This window comes from Ochotona princeps, chromosome 3, assembly GCF_030435755.1.
Source record: "Ochotona princeps isolate mOchPri1 chromosome 3, mOchPri1.hap1, whole genome shotgun sequence".
NCBI lineage: Eukaryota > Metazoa > Chordata > Mammalia > Lagomorpha > Ochotonidae > Ochotona > Ochotona princeps.
The window spans coordinates 110,794,063-110,819,371 of NC_080834.1; the positions used below are offsets into that span (position 1 = coordinate 110,794,063).

At 36.1% G+C, this 25,309-nt stretch overlaps 1 protein-coding gene across 3 annotated transcripts in view; it reads right to left on the reverse strand.

The window, feature by feature from the left end:
- NAALADL2 (N-acetylated alpha-linked acidic dipeptidase like 2) overlaps positions 1-25,309 on the reverse strand; it is a 1,067,904-nt gene that overhangs the window by 287,190 nt on the left and 755,405 nt on the right. For all 3 annotated transcript variants that reach the window (XM_058661080.1, XM_058661082.1, XM_004591287.4), the window contains 3 exons: positions 18,185-18,277; positions 14,433-14,638; positions 8,936-9,055 (listed from right to left, as the gene is read on the reverse strand). In XM_058661080.1, coding sequence (XP_058517063.1) covers positions 8,936-9,055; positions 14,433-14,638; positions 18,185-18,277 — 419 coding nt within the window. The remainder of the gene's footprint in view (positions 1-8,935; positions 9,056-14,432; positions 14,639-18,184; positions 18,278-25,309) is intronic.

Genomic DNA, 25,309 nt, shown 5'->3' on the forward strand with positions numbered 1-25,309 from the left:
AAGATGGGTTCCCAATGAAACTGTCGGACGTGTGTAGACAATGGGATGCTGGACTGTCTGACATTGTTTGTATCAACAATGTCAGGGTACACTTAAATACAGACTGATAGATTTATGATTCTTTATGAAGGTCTACACCAGTGCAGTAAAATGGCGAAAATCTGATGGGGGGGTGGGAGTTTTGGGGGTATCCCAACCTATAAAAAATTGTACCACATAATTCAAAATTCAAAATAAAAATATAGTAAAAAAAGATTTGTTTTTTTGGAAAGTCACATTTACAGTAAGGAGAGACAGAAAGATCTTTCATCTTTTTATTCACTCCTCAAGTGACCACAACGGAGCTGAACTGACCCAAAGCCAGGAGTCAGGAGCTTTTTCTGGGTCTCCCACAGAGTGTATACTGTCCCAAGGCTTTGGGTTGTTCTTTTTACTGCTTTCCCAGGCCACAAGCATGAAGCTGGATGGGAAGTAGAACAGCTGATAAGTGCCAACACTGCCAGGCCCCAGTGAAGTAACTCTTATTCTAAAAACATTAGTAACCCAATTAAAGACAAAAAATATATTCAAATAGTTACCAGAGTATCTGAAAAAAAAAATCATTTGGATAAAAGCCTTAGTTTTTGCTCCTTATTTGCTCCTTATTTATTACTCAGTGGGTTAAATTAATAATATATACCCTCTTGATATACCTCAAGAGGGTATATCTTTTTAAGTTATCTAATTTTCTAAGATAACTAATTTTTAAGTTATCGATATTATAGTTGATAAAAATTAAACATGTTTATGTATTTTTCAAGTTTTTCTTTAAATATAATTTACAAGTAAACACGAAAAAAACCAGTACAATGAATCCTAATATTCCTATTACCCAACGCTGGTAACTATCAACATTACAGTGTTCTTCAGATAATTTTTTAAAGGTCAGTCTTTCATGAATCTTAAGCAAAACTTATATTCACTTTTATTAGATTCAGACTCTTTAAATATTTCTGCATCTTCAAGCAATTATATCCTTTTCACTCTGGGTGGTATAGTTTAAATTCATTAGACTGCCCTGAAGGAAATGACTTTTTTGCTCATTTTCAATGATGTAACTGCTTCATTTTAAAATCAGATTTAGAATACTACGATGGTGAAAGGTCATCACAAGCATTGCTCTCATTCCTATCCTAACTATTTCATCAGCAGTCTAGAAGCTGTTGTAGAGCTGATATGTTAATACCATGTGTAAATTTTGAGCATCATACTAAGTAAAAAGTAAAATAAATCACACATAAAGGCCCAACGCAATGTACGAATCCATCCTTTTATGACAGTTTAAAAGGCAAAACTATGGTGATTAGTAAGTATGTGGAACTAGGAATAAAGGAAATTATTTAATGAAAAGAAGTACAATGAAACTTTTTAGATAATGGAAATGTTGTGTGTGTTAATCATGCTGATGTTTACGCAACTACATACATTTCTCAATGTCATGAAGATGTACATTTTAGAACATCATATTTTGGGGCAGGTATTTATTGCACTAGGTTAAGCCACTGCTTGAAACCCTGGTGTCTCATGTTTGTGGTGGTTGCTTTGCCTCTGCATTAGTTTCCTACCAATGTGCCTGAAAATGTTAATAGAAGATTCAAGTATATGTATCTCTGACATCCACGGGGAAGACCTAGATGGAGTTTCAGCTCCTGGATTTGGCCTACAAGACTCCTGCTGTTGCAACCCTTTAGGGAGTGAACCAGTGGATGAAAGATATCCTTACTTATATATCTATTCATCTTGTATTTTATAGGAAGGTTGCTTTATATCAGAGAGAAAGAACATAGGATATCTATCCTTTTGGAATTGCCTTATTTCACTGAGCATAATGGCCTCTAGTTGGGAGCATTTTATTGCAAGTGGTAGAATTTCACTCTTTTTAATGACTTAATAGCATTCCAAAGAATAATATTATTTTAAATACAGTTCTTCAAATCTTCCTTTGCAGCAAGCATTTGACCCAGTAAAATGCTTATGTCCCATGTCTAAATACTCAGGTTTGATTCCAAGCCTGGACTAGACTCTAATTTTGCAAAAACCACAAGAAATGGCTCAAGTAATTGGGTTTCTACCACTCACACAAAGTCTTTTGGTGATACACCCAGTAGTGGGATTGTTGGATCATGACAAGCCTATTTCCAGATTTTGTTATTTGTTTTTTAAGAGATTTTCTCATTTTTTCCACAGTTGTTGCACTAATTACATTCCCAAAAACAGTATATAAGTGTTCCCCTTTCTTGACATACTCACTAGTCTTTGCTAGTGTTTTGGGTTTTAGCTAAGTCGTAAACTGGTGAGGGGCTATCTCATTTCTACTTTGATTTGTGTTTTTCTGATGAATATCCATGTTGAAATTTTTTTCTTTTATTTATTGATCATTTTATTTCAAGTGTTTGTTGATTTTTTTCTTTTGAGAATTGTCTGTTGAGGACCTTTGTCAATTTCATAATTATATTAGCTGCTGTGTTGTTGTTGCTGTTCTTGTTGTTGAAGTTATTCACATAATCAGAATGCTAATCCTTTGTTGAATAGGCATCTTGTAGATAGTTTTTCCTGTTCTGCCAGATGGGACTTCCCTCTACTTATATTTTGCCATTTGTTGAAAAGATTATTTTTCTTCCAATAAAGAGTCTTAGCATGTTTCTCAAAAATGAGGTGGCTCTGCATATGTAGATTAATTTCTGGGTCCTTTATTCCATTCCATTAATCCATGTATTGGTTTTTATGTCGTGAGGAGTCAGATGGGCTAAGGTGCAATTAGAGTCTCTGTTCCTTGGTGAAGTAACCTTTTCAAATATAAACCCATACTTCTCTCAATTTCTTACCTTTCCAGTAGCACATGGGATGCAGCTCTTACTGACTGACTAGTTTTAACTGCATGATGCATTCACTGCGTATCTGTGTTCCATGCCCCTCAAGTTGATTGGATAATTTGTATCGTGCACTGATAGAAGGTTGGTTGATTGACAGGTTTGCATCAGGTGCTAATGCTCTCTTAATTGATTTGATGGTCAGTACTTAAGAAAACCTGGCTAGCTTATGGGGCTGTTCCCTTTTTCCATGTGTGCTGGAATAGGACAGTCCACCTAGGCGCTGGCCAGTGAATAAAGACACCACTTGCGCCATTTTCGTGAGTCTGTCATCCATTGTAGCCTCCTGCTATTACTAGGACAGGAGTCCTCTCTTTCACTCTCTTAAATTAATCTTGCTTTGCACACTAAAATTGTCCTCATGAAAATTCTTCTTTCATGTGAGACAAGAAATGAGGTTGCAGCCATCTTTTGTGCTAAATTCTCCCCGTTTTAATACTATATTATTTCAGTTGTGAGAGCTTTCTTGGAGGCTTTGCTATCAGGTATTGTGATACCTCCAATTAGACTGCTTTTGCTCTGGATTCCCTTGAATACTCTGGGTCTTCCATGACTCCTTTGAATGTTAGCATTATTTTTTGGTGTTTTGAGAGGCATTACAATGATTCCATAGATTGTTTTAGGTAGTAGAGACATCTTATTTTTCTGATCCATGAGCCAAGAATTACTTTCCACTTTGCTGTTTCCTTCATGATTTCTTTTATCAATGTTTCATACATTTTTTATTTTAGAGACTTTTTACTTCTTTAATGAAATTCATTGCTCGTAAGTATTTAGTCTTTGTGATTCTTGTGGATGGGACATCTTTCTTGATTTCTCGTTCTGTGAGTTCATCATTTACAAAAGGTGACTGTTTTGTATGCTGATTTTGTAACCTCCAACAATTTTTGCCTTATAAGTGCTTATATATTTCAAAGAAAATTGCAATACTGAATTTTAGAATACAAAATATCTAAAGTTAGCATTTACAATTGTGCCATGAAGTTTGTTATATAAGAGTAATATCCATCCCTTTGAGATAAATAATATATGTTGTACAAGTTTCTGATATGCCTATCATTGTAATTTACCCCATGAAACACAGACATATTCAAAATTTCAAAAGGAAAAAGTTTTCTCTTAATCCTTTCTTTAATTAGATTCAATTGTGAAAATATTTTATAAACTTATGGAGGGAGCAAAGAAATTTTAAAAGTGTAATTTTCAGTGAAATTGTATACATCCCTTAAATTCAAATAGAATAATCTTAATACATGACAATGGCAAAAATCCTCTTCAACTTTCTGGTATTTAGGCTTACTAATCACCCACTAATTTGTAAATATCTTCATATCCATGGAAGACTTTTATAGCTGGCTTTGTTTTTTAAGCTTTGTAAAAGCAGGTTAAAGTGAGTCACTGAATTCAAAGCACTACACCCAGCAAGAGAAATTCACTTACAGATCTGTATATAATTTAGGGTATGCTCATTGAAGTGTGACTGATCTTAAATGTACAAATACATCCATTTCATCTTTTATAATGTCTCCTTTATTGTAGGACATATGGAAATGTCAATGGAAACTATTAAACTAGAAAATACTTTATGAAAGTCATAAAATGTTAGTTTGCATTACATTTCAATGAAGAATTAGCGTCAATCCAAAACACTGCTCATCGCCTCTGATTCACTTCCTGTGTTCCAGTTTTGGCTGCTAGAAGGAGCTCTCTCCCTCCTCTCTGCCCTCCCTCCAGATGCAGGAAGAAAAAAAAAATGCAAGCAATTGTTTCACCCACTTTCCCTGATTTCTTGACCCTTCCCACCCTAATCAGTGGTCCACATGTGCATACATCCTTTTCAACGGTATAAACATCATCAGAATTTTTTAAATCATCAAAAAATAGTTCCTTTACTGGAAGATATATGCCTTCTGTTTCCATAAATACTTTCTTAAACAGTAGTTTAAAATTCTTTTTTTTTTGAATTTTTATATTATTTTATTCATACTTGCAAAATAAAAACAATTTATGAAATTTTTTTCAATATATAGAAAATATAATCTTTACAAAACAGACAACACTCCTAATTGTTAACAACACATATTCTTGTGTACGCCCTGGACATTCCAAGTGTTCAAGAATCATACCCTGCAAAAGTTGGGAGAAACATTTTCTCCATCTTGAGTCACACACTGTGACATTCAAGTACTCGGGCCATACTGTTGAAATAAAAAGAGTCTCTAGCATATAGATCCAAAGGGATCTTAACTTTCCAAGTCACAAGCTAAAGAACTGGGAGAGGGATCCTTGAGAGTTCACTCAACTAAGGCAACACCAGAAGTGGTTTAATTCCCTGCTTTGTCATGAAGTTAAAGGACATGAGAAGCTCACGGAAACCCAATTTGGCATGTCTACAATTCCAATCTGTGGTGGGTGGCTTCCCCAAGAGGACTTATAGGATATCTTTGAGTTCCAACATGCAGATTCTATAATTATCTACAAGATGACTCAACTAAAAGGACTTCATTTAGGATTTGCTAGGTGGTATTAGATAAAATCAACAGACCAAAATTACTCCCCATGGGACTGTGGGAAAAGATCCTTTCTCACCAAGGCCTAAATCCCCCAAACCAAGTTGCCCCTTGCTTTGGAGGAATTGTGGCAAGAGGATGGAGGTGGGGAGGGGACATTTTAATCTAACTCTTCAGCCCGGCAGCGTGGGCCTAGTGGCTAAGGTCCTTGCCTTGAATGCTCCCAGATCCCATATAGGCGCCGATTCTAATCCCGACAACCCCACTTCCCATCCAGCTCCCTGCTTGTGGCCTGGGAAAGCAGTGGAGGATGGCCCAAAGCTTTGGGATCCTGCACCCACATGGGAGACCTGGAGGAAATTCCTGGTTCCCAGCTTCAGATCAGCGCAGCACCGACCATTGAGCTCACTTGGAGAGTGAATCATCAGACGGAAGATCTTTCTCTCTGTCTCTCCTCCTCTCTGTGTATCTGACTTTGTAATAAAAATAAATAAATCTTAAAAAAATAATCTAACTCTTCAGGCTTAAGATAATAGTAGCTGTTATATCTGACATGGCAAGAGCTAGAGTCCCTTAAAGCCTCAGCAACAAAAGTTTCCTGTGACAAGGAATCATTTTCATGTCATCACTGCATCCTCATTAACCTCTCAAGCTTTTCTAGATATTAAATTCTCTATTAACCTGATGAAGTTCCAGATACAAAATGTGTTACTTGAATTCGTGGTTACAGTCTTGACATTTAACATCATCTTTCTAGACTAGAATTTGACAATTTTTTTCTATGAAATAAACTCTCAAAGCCAATTAACCATAGATTCATAAGTCCATATATTTGGTATATAAGGTGAAAACAGCATCACACAATTTCATAAAGAATAAAGGCTATAAAAGTAAGTTTAATGGTACTATCGTACTTTTTCAGTGTGCTAAAAATTAAGAGTTCAAACTTCCCTAAGCATTTTATTTAGTTGATAAAGAGAGGTATCTATTAGAATGAACCTTATGAAACAATAGGTTTGGTAAGTTGAAATGGCAAAATTTTGGCAGTTTCATATCGTTCAACCCAGTAGGATCCTGAAAGAACTGTACTTGGCATCACACAACAACTTCAAAGAAAATGTCTAGAAAAACCACTTCCCTATTGAGGAGGAAACACTTGAGGAGGGGATGCGCACACTGGCCACACCAATCTCTTTTTTTTGCTGCAAAGATCTGAAATCTTGGGAGTGCCAGCAAAACGTACTGCAGTTTTAAAAACCAGAGGACAATTGCAACTACAGAATGAAGGCTTCAGTGATCAAAATCCCACTGTAACAGAAAAAGATTAGCTAACTTTGGCAATTTAAAGACTTCGGGAAAATACATAAACATCCCGGCATCAAAAATAAAAGCACACATATGAGTTAACAGTAGGATGATCATTTATAAAAAATCCTTAAAACTAAGGCCAGTTCATTTGCACTATTTACACTGTCGGTTAGGCACCTATGCTAATTTTCAACTTTGGTCTCCTAAATGGAATTATGTTGCAAATTGCATTGCCAACATAATACTAATTATAGCAGCATAATCAATAGGTTTCTTAGGCTTCATAATGCTAAAAGAATATCTAAAATTTCTTTCTCACCCATATCACACCAATTCCAAAAATATTTTTAAAGTCACATACATTATTAGTCATAAAAACTTTAGTACTTTTTCTTCAAATAATGAGCTTTCCCCTTACCACAAGACAAACCTGAACCAAAATAAAAGCTACAAAGAATTGCTAAGCCAAACAGACTAGCTATTCTTCACTAATTAAACACATATCATATTCTAAAATGGTACTTAATTTACAAAATGTATTGGATAAAAGTCAATCAATAAATGCAGATTTTCCAGTTGTGTGTGTTCCAGTTGTGTGTGTGTGTATGCTGTCATGTCTGAAATGGGTGATAGTTTAAAAACAAAATCAGAAATGATATTTCATTTGGAATTCTGGATCCATTTCTGAGTGGCTGCTCCAACACTACTGGCTACCACAAAGAAAGCACCACCCACTGTCCACCATGATGGCATGTCATTAAAGAAAATGATCTGAAAGATGAAAGCAAATATCACATGCATTGTCCTCATTATTGCTACAGGCCCTGCCTTTTCTATCTGAACTGCTTTTGTGAGAAATATCTGACCCCTCAAACCAAAGATCCTGATAAGGATGAGGAAAAGTCTGTCCATCCCACAGGCGGCAGACTCCATCCTCCTATCACGAAGAGGACAATGACACTTTCTGCAAGGCCAATGATTACGTAATACCAGATGCCCAAAAAGTCATCCACAGACTTTCCCATTTTCCTGAGGATAACCAGAGTCATGGCAGTGAACACAACACTTGCAACCGCTGCTAATGTGCCCAAAAGATGGACTGTATAGTTTCCTTCTGTCCCAGAAGCATCAAATTCTTTAAACTTAGAATTCATAAGATTCTTTTTCTTGAGGGCTTAAAGTCAAAAAGATAAAACATCATAATTCTCAAAACATGAATGAGGAAGAGGAAACTCAAAAGCGACAAGTTTATCACAAAATGTCAAGACTGAGAAATGGAGACTTGAGAAAGTTTCTGTGTTTATTTGTTTTTAATTTAAGTTATCTGAAAGGCAATGAGTGGGCAAGAGAGAAAAGCAGTTTCCACATGCAGACTCAATCCCAAATGCTCTCAATATTACAACAGTTGGACTAGACTGAAACCAGGAGCAGGGGACTCAATCCAGGTCTCGCGTGTGAATGGCAGGAATCTAACTGCCTTGAAATCATTTGCTGACTCCCAGGGTCTACCTTGGCAGGAAATTGGAATGGGAATGGCCTGAAACACTGACATCCAAACATCTTAACTAATGTCTTTATCACTAGAGTTCAGGCCAAAATTCAGTTTTTAAGAAATCAGTTTGTATTTTACATCTCTTCTTTCTAAATCATATTTTTTCCTCTTTAGTTTTAAAGGAGTGGCAAGTAAATAATGCTAGAACATGAGAAATTCGTTTGTGGGTTATTGCTTTTTTAAAAATCAACAATCGATAATTCCTTAAATCATTCGTGAAATGGTTTTTACATTTTTTCAAAGAAATAAAAAAAATGGGGCAAACCCAATGACTCAACTAATTCTTCACCTCCAAGTAAGGATCTCCTATGCCAGCAATTCATGTCCCTAGTGTTCTACTTTCAATCCAGCTAGCTCCCTGCTTGTGGCTTGGGAAAGCAATGAAAGATGGCCCAAGGTCTTGGGATCCTGCACCCATGTGGGAGACCCAGAGGAAACTCCTGGATCCTGGCTTTGGCAGACTCAGCTCCAGCTGTTGCTGCCACTTCGAGAATTAAACAGTGGATGGAAGATCTTTCTTTCTGCTTCTCCTTCTCTCTGTAAATCTGCCTTTCTAATAAAAATTAAAAAAAAATATTTTAAAAAATGAACAAAATTAAAAGTGACAAATAAAAGGTAGGTTAGCATAATCATTTCGTAAGAGTTTTTCATCTTACCTCTACTACCAGCTGTTGAAGAGATGGGGATGCTACCGGATATAGACTTGTGTTACCTCTGACAGGATGATGGAGACTGATGTAAGCCACAACGTTTTTCTGTAGAACCTTCTTGAATTCCTGAAATCAAAACAGGTTTTGTATTTAGCGTAAATTAAAGTGATAGATTCGCTTTATTAGTTAGACGTTTTATAGTGATCATTTGATAATTAAAACCATTACAATGAGTAACAATTTTTAAGAAGCAATCTCCTTATTTAACACAGTGGAAAAAGATTATACAGGATTTTATTCAACAAGTTATTAAAGAGTTAGATATAACATGATAAAATATTTTAAAGCACATTTCTGACAAAGTCAAAGTTGAAGAGAAAATGTTCTTAAAAGCATATTATGCATGGGATGAAACTACAAAATGCTGAACGGGGTATTTGTTTGCTCTGTTGAATTAGAGATCAGACATGGATAACCTACATCAGCGGTTAATAAAACTGTCCTGTTCCTTTGAAGTATGGAGTTCTTTGTTACATGAAATAATTTTGTATTCTGAACAAGTGGGGAATAACACACTTTTGATCCTGAAAATGATTCCTACAACAAAGCCTTGTGTGTTTTATTCATGTTAATGTTAGTAACATAAAGTGATTCAAAAGAACAGATTTCTGCTCCCTAACTCATAAACTGAAGTGTGATCCTATTAAGAAAGGACTACCACAGAATCTTCTATTATTTCACCTGTTTCCTCATAAAAACATCTAATGAGTAAATATCATGGTGTCAGGTCTATGGATATGTTCTAAAAATTGTGTCATATTTTGGGAGCATATCTTTCTTCTATCAGATGCAAGACTACTATAAAGATGTGAATCCCAACCAAATTAATACTATTACCCCTATTTTATGCTGAAAACTCAACTCTATCTTTGGACAGAGGTGAAAAGATGACAACATAAATAAATAAATAATGATTTTAAGCTTGAATAATTAACTCTTAAAATTTTTACTATATACATGTATGTATACACAGACATGCACATTTTACCTATACACATATCTATTATTCATGTATATAGGTGTATGTGCTTGTTTCAGCAGCCCATAAACATGTATGTATGGATACATGTTGGTATATACATGTATGTATATAATTCATGGTGGACATTTTCTACTAGAATAATTGAAAAAAAAATCATGAAAAATTAAATCGACCTGATCTATTTTTATTTGTTGACTGTTACTATAGGTAGTTGTGGATTAATCCTGTGAATTGAGTGGATCAAAATTTTGTGTTTGCAAAAACTTAGGAAAAACTAGGATGGAGATGGTCAGGAGGGGAGAATGGAGGTTAATATGGTTGTTTTCTTGGAATTGAATCTAACAAATTAATTGAATCTTTTTTGTTAAAGATTTATTTATTTTTATTCCAAAGTCAGACACACAGAGAGGAGCAGAGACAGAGAGGAAGATCTTCCATCCATTGATTCACTCCTAAAGTGACCACAAAGACTGGTGCTGCGCTGATCCAAAGCCAGAAGCCAGGAACTTCCTCCACTGCTCTCCCATGCAGGTTCCCAGGCTTTGGAACATCCTTGGCTGCTGTCTCAGGCCACAGACAGGAAGTTGGATGGGAAGTAGAGTCGTTGGGATTAGAATCGGTGCCCATATGGGATCCTGACGTGTTCAAGGCGAGGACTTTAACTGCTAAGCCACCATGTCGGGCCTGAGTCTTTTTACATTAATAAAAATATGCACTTATTTTTGTATGAAATTCTGAAACACATCCATAAATATTTGATAGTATACATTTGCCATGAATGTCTTTAGGGCCTGCATACCATTTATGTTCTTATATTAGTAAATATAATCATTGTGAAGGCCTCACAGGATAGGCATTAGGGTACCTGTTTGAAAGTAACAAATAGAGAATTTTTCTTTGACTAAAGAACACATTATATGGCACAAGGCTATAAACTAAAGTTTTAGATAACATATTTTACTTATTTGAATACTAGAAAGACAGAGCTGCCATCTGCTGCTTTATCCTCCAAATTCCCACAGCATCCAATGGGCCAAGTAAAGATGGGAGCTGGGAATGAAACCTAAGTCTTCCACACAAATGGCAGCAACTAAACTACGTGAGTTGTCACCCATTGCCCTTTAGAATGAGCAATTTCAGGAGGCTAGTGCTGGAAGTGATAGCAGAATGGTGAAGTCATGCCCTTATATATAGGATTCGGACATGCTAACCAATCCCTTAAACACCCCATGACACATGCATATCCCTAAGGTTTTTTGACACTAAAACCTGTAGTATTTCTACAACAGCCTGTAAAAGGTAAGGCTTCTTTGCAGAAGAAATGGTGCTTTTCAAAGTACCTATTTCATAAAATGTTTTAATTTCCTTGGAACACCAAGATTAGCATTGAGTCAATTACCTAATCTTCCATTATAGATCCATGATTTGTTTTATTGACCCAATTCATCCAATCCTCTAAACAAGAACTGTGCATTTCTGGAAATTTTATTCAAGAAAAGGTAAACAGGATGACATGGCTTGCTAACCAAGAGTTTTTATATTCTAACATTAATTGTGCAACTAAAAAGTTTCAAACAGTTCAAACAATTAAAAGGGTATGTTTATTTTGATGCAAAAATGTTATATATATATACATGTATATATATATGTGTGTGTGTATATATATATTGTATATATATATATACACACACACACACACACACACATATATTGCCTGTGAAATTTTTAAAGATCCCAGGAATAATTTAGGATCATTCTATAAAAAGTTTCATTCTTAGAATACACAGAGTAAACAGAAGACAACTAGCAGTTATCTGAATTTCTCTTCAACCAGATGGTTACGAATTGGATTCATGAACAATATTGAAATAAGCTCAGCAACACAGTAAATTATGAAAATACATAGCATATACTGACAATGTGTATATTCTTCAACATTTTCACTGCTTACATATATTTGTTCATCTCATCATGTAAAAAAGTCAGAAAATAACTAAACATATAATCAGTTGCTAAAAATCCATTGATCTACAAACATTCAAACCATGATAATCTCATCTTTTCAAGCAAAAAAAAAAAAAATCCAAACCAAAACAACACACTTCTATTTGTGCACACCTCAAATTGTAGAATCTGTATTTTTAGTAACGTGATTGAGAAAATAAAAATTTAACAAAGACACAAAGGAATCAATAGCACTTACAAACAGCACTACCGTGCCAGCATTTTGGCACAGGGCACTAGGCCACCAACTGGGAAGCCCACGGTTTCTATTAGAGTGATGGTATGCATCCAGGCTAGTCTGCTTCTGATCCAGATTCCCGTGACAGTGTCCTGGAATAATTAGTGGATGATGGATCTAGTGTCTGGGTTTTCCCTCACACACCAGAGACCCAGAGGAAGTGCCTGGCTCTCACTTAACTTGAAAAAAAATTATTACTCATATAACATACAAGACCACATCAATTCAATTCACCGATCATGATGTTTGATGCTCAAATAAATTCAGGATCTTTTTGCAATGAATGCCCTAAATATTACAGTCCAGGATGCTTAATTCATCCATGTCTACTTTTTAAGTTTCAGCACATAGATATTCATTTGGGAGTTAAATAAATCTATTTTGAATGTGACCAATGGGGAGGCAATTGGAAGACTGCAATACAGCAAATATTTGGAATTTGGAAGAATCTACATGATATTTTCTGTACCTTATTGCTATAAAACAAGAAACAGTATTTCATTATTTCTGAAATGATAAAAGAAATTCAGAAATATATGTGCTAAATAATTTTGAATAGAAGTTTGAGACATTATTCATTTTGTTTAAAATTTTGTCACTTTCAAAAGGTTTTTAAGCAGTAAAATTTCTTCATTTGAAATAACTCATTGAATATGAAACATTAACAATATTCATTTACATATAGAAAAGCATGCTAGTTTGCAGTGTACAGATTTGTTGAATTTATAGTAAAATATTTATCTTTCGGCTTTTCTTTTTATTTTTTTATATCATTCTGAGATTTTCAATTATATTTATTAGAGCTTCACCTTCTCCTGAGTGTTGAAATTAAAATGTACCAAGACCATTTCTCTTGAGATAGAATATATCCCTCAAAGCTAAGATTGTGAACAAATATCAAAATGATTTTGTCTCCCTAAATGGGTGCTGGGTTCATGAGTCTCAGGAGTGGGGAATATGGCGGGGCTTGGGTCACCTGACCCGGGTCTGCATTCCAGAGACCCAAGGATGGAAGATTCTCTGGGGCTCAGGTCAGTTGGCTTGCGTCCTGAAGCCTAATTGCAAGATGGATGTCAAGTTCATGAGCCCTGGGGGTGGGGCATCTGGTAGGGCTTGGGTTGCCTGACCATCATCTCAGGGTCCACCTACCAGGTGGGTGCCGGGTTTGTGAGCCACAGGGGTGGAAGATTCAGCAATGCTTGTGACACCTGGCCCAGGTATTTGGACTCACCTGCAAGAACATGCCCTGCCTAATGAAAAAGGTAGAGCAGTGGACACAGGTCCTGTTGTAAAAGGAGAATATGGCAGCACATTTGGTGCTATAGCAGAAGAAGAACAGAACACACTGGACAACTACCCTTAACAAAGGATGACAGAAAAAAATATCAGTAAATGGAGCCAATGGGCACTGGGAGGGTGACATCATCCTTGGATTGGTGAAATTGGCAGCAATTCAGAACTATCCAACTACTTGGCTAGAACTCTCAGAATATGCAAACATTGAGACTCTGGGTTGATACGAGGTGGCATTTCCTCATCCCTGGGTCCTGGGACATGTGGAAAGTCATGTGTGGTTTTCCCCTTTGTTTCTTCCCTTGCCCCAGGAACAATAAGAAGAAATAGTGAATTTGGAAGCAATGAGTTCACCCAATTTTCCCTAAGCCTCAATCCTTCCCATCCTAATCAACCATGTAATAATTATTTTAAAAATTAAGCTTATATAAAAAACTATATAGTATTTTTTATGTCTTTGTGTTGTGTATGTAGCTATGTAAGAAAGAAGAGTTAAGTGGTGAAAGAGCAGACTGAAAAAAAGGGAGCAACCCAATCTCTATGCCTTATTTGTGAAACTGCATGGAAAGTCAAAAACATTCAATTTTGTAGATGTATCAGCTGGTGTGCATTATCGACTCCTTTCCTTTCTATCGCCTCTCCAGGTATATCCTTGCAAAAATCAGAACAAAGACTATTGGGGGTTTTATCAGAGTTTGTGGTCTGACAATAGGAATATGTGTTGCAGGTTACACACAAATCATCATGCTCCAACTCTAACTCTTCATTTTTACAGGTGAGCATAGCAAGTCAATAAATACACAACTCTATTTGAGAAATGCATCATTGTCCTTGGCTTAAACAATTTTCCACCATCTACAAGCAAAAAAAAAAAAAAAACCAGAAGAAAGAAAGATGTTATAACTGATGTATGTACACATATTTACCTCTCCCCATTCATATGAACCAATACTTCCAAAAGCTGTTCCTCCCCAGGAGCAGAAAACAATAGTTCGTTCTGGCCTCCACCCTCTCTTAACCCTTAACATTAGGGCCCGGATGAAAGCTGTGATTATTGCAGTACTACTGGCCCATTCTTGTCCATTGTAGCCATTCAGTGAATCATGGTGGCTGCCTACTAGGATATATCGGTCTGAAAACAAGAAAACAAACCATTAGAGTAAAATATAAACCTTAACAATAACTTTAATGACATTTCCATAATCCTATTCCACAACTGAGTTAACAATTAAGCAAAATTGTTCTAATAATTAAGACTAATTTAACATTTTCTCCCACTGTCTTAATTCACACACTTGTGTATATCAAAGCAGAGGCAGCTGCTGAACCAATTATAAACCCAAAGCTTGCATCTGTGTTACTGTCCTTTGCAACATGAATATTAATTAATGAAGTATACAAAGATGGAACAATGAAACATTATCTACCATTTTTCTGGTATCATAGTGGGAAGTGCTTTGTCAACATTGTGAGAATGCTGAGTAAATCTGAATGAATCAATACATTTAAGGAAGATGTTATTCAGTAATTTCAATTATTAAAGAATATCAAGTACATGTGGATTTTGCATTACCAACGTATTACATGATTGTTTTCAACCTATCATTTTTAATCCTCTTCCTTTCTCTGAAGAGAAAAATGATGTTCAACAATGCAAAACTACTTCAAACACTGACTTTATTTTTGTTTACCCTGCAATCACCTAGAGCTCATTAGACACACTATAAGAAAGGTTCCTATGTGATGCAAGACTGCAGTGACTGTGTTGTACACAATTATAGTCCATAACAGGTCTGTCTGAGGTGCTTTTGCAGTTTCCTTTTATGCTGCTGTCTGTAAATGCTACTGGTAATAACAGAGATAATTTGATGAGGTACCACATAAATTATGTAAAACGTTCCCTTAATTGAGTTTCATTTCATAGGTAGATATTAAATGACATGGCTAAGTGCACAAAGCCTGAAGCCCACTTTTGTAACTCACTAGTTGGAAGGCTCACCTATATTTGTATGGCTTAGTTTCATCAACTGTAACACGGAAATAAACAGCATAGATAACTTTTGGATGTTTTGAGTTTTGATTGAGTTACTATACAAAAGGCAGTTCGAACTGTGCCCGATACAAGGTAGGTTTACATGTGTGTACAATAAATGAATCATCCCTTGACTTCAAGACCTGAAGATACTACACCATATAATATACCCATCTTAGTTTTGCACACTAAGGTTTTAGAGCCAGTGATGAATTAGACCTTTCAACATTTTGTAAGATTCCATTAATAGTATATAGGCTCAGTCTGCAAATGTTTAAAGTGTGGTTAACCCTTCATTGATCTTGCAGAATTGTTGGTAAGCTTTGCTTGAGCTTGTCTGTGCATGAATACATCATATTTAAAAGGCCTAATAGTAATATATGATTGTTATTAATTTTCAGACTCAGTGAATAAAAAATCATCTAATTAAATGTCCCATATATTTGTGCAGAATTCAGATAAACAAAGGTTGAGAAGCTTTACATATATCCACTAAAGAATACTAACCATAGCGTTGATCTTACTAACTCTAAAGGGTTTTATTTTTGTTGTTGTTGTTGTTTGAGTTTCCTTCACCTTAAAGCCAATTTTGTACAGACATTTATTATAACAATAACCTGCAAAGGCAGCATTGATGATAAATAAGCTAGTGTTTCAATTACAATTCTTATGATACAAATGTATTGAAATGTTAGAAATGAAACAGTAACAGTTTCTCAATGTATTTCTGTCCTGTATTTAAAGATACTGTAGTAAGAGATTGTTCAATACTGTTGCTATAAGAAAATCAGAGAGTAAGTATCTTTCATGAGTATTGTAATAATTCACTATGAAGAACGTGGAAAGACATGAAACTAAATTTAAAAATTCTGATATATCAATTGGGTCAATTTGAGAAAAGTCATGGAGGAAAGTGTCTATGGGACACTGAGTAAATGTCTTAATGCAATGAAAAGAAGTCACATAATTCTTAATATAGAGGCTACTGCACCCTACACTGTAAAGGTGGCACACCCAATAATTTGTGATTACTAATACTTATTAATAATATATGTGCTGTGGTTATGCAACTAGGTGGAGGAATCCACCATGGTGGGAGGGTTTGGGGAGGGGTGGGGAGAACCCAAGTATCTATGTAATTGTGTCACATAATACAATATAATTACTGAAGTTAAATAATAAATAGTTAAAAAAATATATGTGTCAGTTATCGTCATGATTTATTCTACATATCACTGCAATAATTCATCAGTAGTTCATAACTAAGCATAAAATACTTAAAATCCAGCCAGTGATTTGCTTTATTAAGCATATCCCAAAATGTAAACCAATGCTAAGTCAGCGAACCAAGAGTTGGAAATCACACAGTGATCCACTATTTGAAAACCAGTATTTGGAGATAAAAATCTTATAATAGTATACATTTAGTAATTATACATTTATATTTACATTAAGTTAAATAAGTGTTTAATATTAATTCAATGTCTTTAAATATATATGCACCCCTTTTATTTGAGAGACGGACACAGGAATTCTACCCACTGGTCCACTCCTCAGATGCCTTCTATAATCAGGACCAGGCTACGTCAAAGCTGAGAATGCAGAGATCAATCCAACTCTCCCACATCAGTGGCAGGGACCCAGTTTTTTTTTCTTAATTTTATTTTAAGTTTTATGATACAATTCTGTAGGCTCTGGGATTTCCCTTGTATCCTCTCCAAACTCTCTCCCCACCCAATGATTTCCACCATATTTTTACAGTAGTGTAGTGCTTCATAAGTTGTCTTAAGTCCGTCATTCTGGGACCTAACTTCTTGTGCCACCTCTTGCTGACTATGAGGGTGAACAATAATAGGAAGTTAGAAGAGAGGAGGAGATGAGATTCAAACCCATGGTTTCCAACACAGTACACAAAAGTTCCAAGTGGCTTTCATAAACAACTGTATCAAAAACACATCAACACAACTAAAATATTTTCTGCTTTATAAATGCCTTGATAAAAAATGTTAGTTATGTTAAAGTAAAAGAAAAAAACATGGCTTTTTTTGGTGCTTGCCAGTCTAAAACCTACACTCTGATTCTCCCTAAGACAAGCCTTTAAACACACACACACACACACACACACACACCTCATACTCTAATGAGATTTAGTTTTGAAAGGTAACAGCCATGACCATTGTGCTTTAATGGATTAAGCTGCTGGTTGCAACACTGGCATCTCTCATTGGAGTGCGTTTCAGTCTTAGCTTTTCTGCTTCTGATCCAGCTTCCTGTTCAAGCAAAAGGGAGAGCAGAAGTGTATGGTCCAAGGGGCTGCCCCTCTCACCCATGTCAGAGATCAGGATAGAGTCTCAGCTCCTAGCTTTGCTCTGGTCAAGCAAGGGTTACTATAATAGTGTGGGGAGTGAACTGGCAGGTCTCTCTGTTTCTCTGCCTTTCCAATAAACCAGTGAATACATCTTAAAAAAAAAGACGATAGAAAAGAAGAGAAACCTTATTTTTAGTTCTACATTTATTCTCTTGAGATGGTATGAATGTCAAGTTACGTCGAAATTTGAATAATTAACAATGTTATTAAGTTTATATAAAAATGTCTCCCTGAGTTTTTCCTGAAAGTGTGGATCATAAATATTTCACCCTGCTTACCTGGAGAAGTGAGACCCTTTACATATCCAACAACATTTGTAACGGCCTTGAATTTTGTGACTGTCTGAACTTGCAGGCGAATTGTTCTTATTTCTGGAAAAATAAATGAAAGGTTCTTGTTTCTTCATATTCTGTGGCATTTTTTCCTAAAACATTGAAATTTCATTATCCAATATCACAGTAAGTGAATTCTAAAATCAATGTTTTTCCAGATAACCAAAGTTACTCTTTTGACAAATGCTTATTCATTGTGTACAGACTGTATTTTAGGTGAGTAGCACGCATTGATGACTAAAACACAATTACTAGCTTCAGAGCGGCAGAGTCATGAACAGACAATTCTAAACCTTGCACAGTTATAATGAAGGTTCAATAGGAGAGCACACAGAAAATTATTTGTGGATGACACGCACTTTAAAAGAAGGGAAATAGATCAAAATTTCTACTGTTAGAGTGTTGGTATAATGCTAAAATGTTAGAATAATAGCATTAGGCAATGTTAGGCCCCTTTGCTTCAACCTTTGAATTTGTTAGATTCTTAAAAGTTATGAGATTAGTTTATACACTAATTCCTGTGTTTAAGGTTATATCTTCCTTTTGGTGACTGACCAAAGAAATACACATGTTGCCTCTCAGTAAGGTAGCTTAATTATATTTGTTAACTTCTCTTGGTTTAAAAAAAGAGAGCTGCATTGTTCAAGAGGGTTTTCTAATATGTATTTACTTTGAAATATTTGTGTAGTCATTTTTATAAGTGATAAAACATTTTTTGACCTGTTACTGTTTGAATCAACCTGACTCTTCTGATTTTTTTTGAATTCCTAGATGGCCCCTTGGGAGTCTCAAATTCATAAGAATATTTGTCAAAGGTTACATCTTTTGATTGATAAAGATAATTGTGTAGAAAAATTTGGTTGCAAGAACCACTTTGAGAAGCTTTGCCAGTGCGGAGCCAGGGTTAATTGAAATCCTTCCAGGAAGGCTTCAGAAATGGTGGATATGAAAATTTAAAGTCCTCAGGTTTAGATCAAAAAGAGTGCTTTCTCCCCCAGGTAGGGAAAGTGGGATTAAGGACTAAGGAAAGACACCTGCTTGATGAACAAATTGATTGTTGACATGTAAATTCCTCAAGCCATCTTCCCTGATCCCTAAATGACCATCTGGTTATGGTGTTATCAATCATAATGGTTAGGCACTTGGGTCTAAAAAGTACAAGAGTGTGTAAAATCCTACAGGTGGCTTCACAGTGCTGTGTGAAATATAGGTGTCTCTACTTGTTCAATGTTTAATAATTCTAAACATGGATACTTTGCTTTCTAGGTTTCAGCAGACCTATTGTATCCATTAAAGCTAAAGTTTAATAGGAAACTATAGCTATGGTTTATTCAGCTTACTAAGAGCAAAATGTGATTCTAAACAATTGGTAACTTTAAAACACCTAATAGAATTTTCAAGAAGCAGTTACAAGAAGCTGTTGCTGTTTTATAATGTGTGTTACCTGATATATATGTACATGCTTATGTGACAAGCTATGTAGTCTATTTTAATTAGCTTATAGATGAAAATGTTCATAGATGAGAATTGCTAAGCTAAATCCTTTTAAAAATAATGTATGGATGCACAATTAAGCTATTGGAGAGTCACGTCTGTTTCTGTTTGCTCAGCACCTACAAAGTCTGTTCAGCTGAATAGTTCTGAATGTATTCAAATGGACTTACTGCTCAGGGCACAGTTTCAAAACTGACAATGGAATCCCAAATCCCCATGAGCTAGATGGTAAAATATATGGATATATGTGTGAAAGTGTTCAATGATAATTCAGATGCCACAGAACGTTAAAATGCTCCAATATGGGAAAGAGCTCTTACAGTAGACTCATAGATTGACAATCTCGAGCAGCACTTAGTGGCCTCCAAATCAGCCCAAAAGGCTTTCTGGTAAGACAGGAGAGCCAGCAAGAGAGCAAGAATATCAGGTATTGAAAGCCCAGCACACTGTTGTAAAGCGTGTCCCTCTGTGAAGGACCTCAGTGGTCCATGCCCCAATGCCAAGAAGCAGCCACCAAAGATGGTTGTGCTCTTCTCTTAATGAAGGAGAAAACTTCCACTTTGTGTGTGGCCTTGTCTAATGACTCATAGTGGCTTTGTGGAGTCAAGAGGCTTCCACAGCCTAAGCATCGTGTGTCAAGAGCCTCAGGTGATCACTGACATCACACATAAGACTGCTAATTTGTTAAACTCACTAGAGTCACTGTGTACTGACTTCCCATGCAGGACCTGTATCTTCAGAGTTATATTAAAATTATATATGAGTAATATCCATAGACTTTTCCAAGTGGCGTCTTGTGGATCTAGAGAGTTTTATTAATTATTAGTAAGAGGAGCTTAGAATACAGTGGCTACCAGGGGCCTGCAAGTTGGCTGGCCTATGACTGCTCAACCAGTAGCACAGACTAGACCCCCTATAAGGATGTTTGCCATCCCCCTCTTCAGTTTTCACTAGCGCTTACTGGGATAATACACCCTGAGTGCTCTGAAGCAGAGCCCATGCCTTCCTTATTTGGAATTTCTCTGCTCATCTATTTAAGATTACTATGTACTTCAATTACCAGTACATGGCTTGTTAGACTATAAACTAGTAGACTGCTTGCCTCTGCTTTAAATTGTATAAAGTTCTGTAAAATCTTGTTGGAATACTACAAATTGCTGAGTTGTTGTAAATGAAAACCAGTTTAAATCCTTTGCCACCTACTATGTGACTAGTAGGTCTTGCAACAGAATGTTTTCAGTGCTGTGCTTTATATTCTAGGCTATATGTGTCATCCTGAGATTCTTAGGGGCTTGCAACAATTGGTAAAGTATAATTGCTTTAGAAAAATCTAACATTTTCCTGTTCCCTACTATTAGATTCACCAATTTCCAGGGAAAGAATAACTGCCAAATGTATGTAAAAGAATTTAGGGACCCATAAATTCAGGGAACCGTAGTCATGGGCTTCCCTTCCCCATGCAGCAGACATACAGACCTGAAGTTGAAGGATGAAGAGGAAGAAGAGCATAAAGGAGACGGGGAAGGGCCTTTTTAAACTCTCCTTGACACGGAGGCTGAAATGAGGGTCGCCTCGGCCATTATTTGCTGGAATGATATGGGTTTGTGCCCCTTATTGGTGCAACAGAGATTTCACAACCTGAGGGGCCCCACCAAAATTCTGCCATCTGTTCCAGGTTTAGTTGGAGCCAAACTCCACCCTCTGATTACTGTGGAGGACATCACCTACCTAGATGTAAAGCTACTGTAGCATTTTCAAATGCCAAATGTAATGGTTGTTAAGATTAGCCAAGAAGTCAGCTTGCATTAACCTGTCATGTAATGGGCTTATATCCTTATGCTATATGCTAATCCTTGCATTCTTACTGTGCCTTCTGATTGATCTGGGTTAGCAATTGTTGGAGCTCAGAAGAAAGTTTCATGTGTTCCATTGCATTTATTGATTATATTCCAGAATTTAAAACATAAAGGGGTTAACTGAGACAGATACAAATCTAGTCCATTGCTTTAAACTAATGTTTACTGTGACAAAGGTTGAAACCTAACAATTCTTTTACATCTAAGCTCTGGAGCTCAAATATTCAAACTGAAGTTCTAACTGAACTCACAACCTACTAAGTTGGGAAGGATTATAACTATGTTATGTTTTGTTATCTAGACTTCAACAAAGAGAAGCCTTTCAAGTATCAGGCTATACATCAAACACCTAATGACTTCTGCCTTTTATCAGGAACCGCTAGATGGACCCCCCTACTGCTGCTGTCACTCAGTGGCGCCCCCCTCTCAGCAGGAAGCAGCTAAGAGTGGATGATAATGTCCCTTTTCCCTAAAAGCAGTTGGGGTCCATTCCTCTGTTTGAAAATGTAGGAGCCAGATAAGATAATAGGCAGTTAGAGTCTCTAGTTCCTGATAAAACTCTCTTCTATACAGTTATATATTAGTTAATACAATAATATATACAATACAAAATATACAATATATACCACACATACAATAATATATACAATTATATATTTAGTTAATACTTAAATATTAGCATTTTCACCATTGTTAATTGTATTACTAAGTATGTACTGATTCATGGTTCAATCAGACCCCATGGCTAGCCACACTGTTGTCCACCCTGACAGGGCCCATTGTCATTCTGCTGCTATTAGTTACAATTGGGCCCTGTATCCTGAATAGACTGATGAGATGTGTAAGAGGCTGCCTCAATACAGTCCAGTTGCTGGTTCTTAGACAGCAGTATGCACACTGAAGAAGATTCCTCAGTTTATAACACTACAAAGAATATTAAATATATTTTATTAAAAAAAAGAGGAAGAAAACTTCCCTGTAGTAACCACTGTGATACAGATATGTCTGATTATAGCATTAACCAAGTTACAAGGCCGAAGATACCTACTAAATTCTGTTTCCCATTTGAGTTCTTTATTCACAGCTAGGATCAGAATATGGCAAATAAGGTCAAGACTCTGCCCAAGAGGAATTCAATTTCAACCTGATATGATCATTGTATGATTTGCTGGAGACATGTGAAACCTATGGCTGCTGTGGAAGACTGGGGTTTCTTGTGAGGTTTAGCATATGTCAGGAGTAGTGGCAAAGGGGAGGGTGTCAAGTAGAAATCAGATAATGTGACAGCATTTGTTATCCAATATCAGAGAACCTGGGTTTAATTCCTTATTAATTCCTTATTGTTCAGTGGGTTAAATCATTAGTGGATGGATTATTGCTACTTGCAGAAGAAAAGCTAGAATTATGCATGTTATGAGAGAAAGTAAAGCACATTTTAATATATTTTCAAGTTTTCTTTTAAGACTTATATATAAATCCTAAGGGAAAGAACATGTGAATCCTAACCTTCCTGCTACACAACCCAAATATCATCAACTTTCTATCATTCTTCAAACAACCTGTTTAATGTCATTCTCCCACAAATCTTAAGAAAACTTTGTAATTACTAGTATTGGATTCAGACTCATTAAACATTTCTGGAGAAATCATATGAAAATTAATGCCTTAGGGGCAGATAATGGTGCAACAGGTTAAGCAGCTGACTAGGATGTCTGCATCCTTCCCTAAGTATCTGAAATCAAGTCGCTCTTCTGCTTCCCATTTAGCTCCTTGCTAAAGCACCTGAGAAAGCATCAAATAACACATCTACTTGGGCATTACTCATGTGAGCCACCCTTCTGTAAAGCAATATTACTATTCATAGCAATCGCAACAGCAATCCTGTGCAATGGAAATTATCCTACAGCCATAATTCAGCTATTTGCAAAATAATCTGCAATCTATTACAGTGATTACAGAAAACATACATATACCAAAAAGCAGAGTGAATTAGAAAGTCATGATAAAATGTGTGGTTGTTAAAAACATAAATATACACATATATGTATATTTGCATGTATATATACGTATAAATACATGCATATATATGTAGAAGCAAGCAAACACTGAAGATGAAGAGTATAACAAAGACAGAAAAGCATGAAGACTGATCTAGGTAAAATGTGTTTATGGAGAAACTATGAAAATGACTAATTTATAATTGAATTTGTAATAACAAATTGAAAACAGAGATTGTGTTAAGCAATCTTACTTTATCTGCTGGGATTAAATGTGGTTCTAAAGATGCCTGAGATTGGGTCGGGAGCAGTGGTTTAGTGGTTAAAATCCTTGCCTTGAATGCGCCAGGATCCCATATGGTCGCCGGTCCTAATCCTGCCAACCTCATTTCCCATCCAGCTCCCCACTTGTGGCCTGGGAGAGGAGTTTGAAGATGACCCAAAGCCTTGGAACCCTGCACCCCATGTGGGAGACCCAGAAGCAGTTCTGGGCTCCTGGCTTCAGGTTGTGTCAGCTCCAGATGTTGTGGCTATTTAAGGAGCGAATCAATGGACGGATCTTCCTCTCTGTCTTTCCTCCTCTCTGTCTTTCCTCCTCTCTGCATATCTGATTTTGCAATAAAGATAAATAAATCTTTAAAAAAATAGAATTTTTCAGAAGACAATGGCCATGCAATATTCAAACTTGCAAGGAGGTAGAAGTCAAGAGAAGTACTACTCCAGATTGAAGCAAAGAAGAGAAAGGACATCTTGGTGCAATATATGATATTATTTAAATGTTTTTGCAATTTAAGACACTGTTGAATCAACTGGCAAAAATTGAATGAGGTCTATGAATTCACAGTAATAATAGATCAGTTACTGATTATAGTGATTATTGTTTTATCAGAATATCTTTTGCTGGTGAACTCAGATGTCATGAACCATTATGTCTGGGGTTTTCTCTTGAGTAGATAAAGAACAATATTGGTTCTACTATTCTTACAACTGTTCCATAAATGTTAATTTATTTCAAAATTAAAATGTTACTGTTGAAATTAGAAATTCTAGCATAGGACATCAAAAGGTCTGTGTGTGTGTGTGTGTGCGTGTACTTTTTCTTAAACACTCCATTTGCAGCTCACGATTACCGAGTGGTTTTTGTCTTTCATGCTGCAAAGATTAATGACAGCTTTGAATATGACATGAAAAGTTCAACTGATTTCAAGATGACAAAAACGTGTTTCACTCAGAGAACATTTGTATTCGAAAGTGTGAGGAATGTCAGAGCTGGGAAACATGAAAACGCTTTCTTCCCTCTAGTCCTTAATTTTATCATTGTGGAGAAAAAAAATCTGCCACCAAATATCATGTTCTAGGGATAATTCTGTATTGCATTTTTCTTGCTATAATTAAGGCTCAACTGGGTCTCAGGCTTCTCCGCTGACAGCTAATAACGTTTTGTCTCCAACTTAATCATGGTAAGTATATAGGAAATGTGGGAACCATTCCAACCTTTTCAGACACATCTGAGGAATTAACTCCCACTTTTTCTGAGTTACAATTCCATTAGTGAAGCTTTTATTGGATTCCTGGACATATTCCTAGGGTTCCTAATTTGTACTGAATAATCCAGCTCAGTTTATGGGGTGTCTCTCGTGGCCATATGACTGTAAGAATGACTTTCCTCTAGGGTTGGGGCAACTAATTCATCTGTTGCTTTTTTAATTTCCCTGTCTCATAGG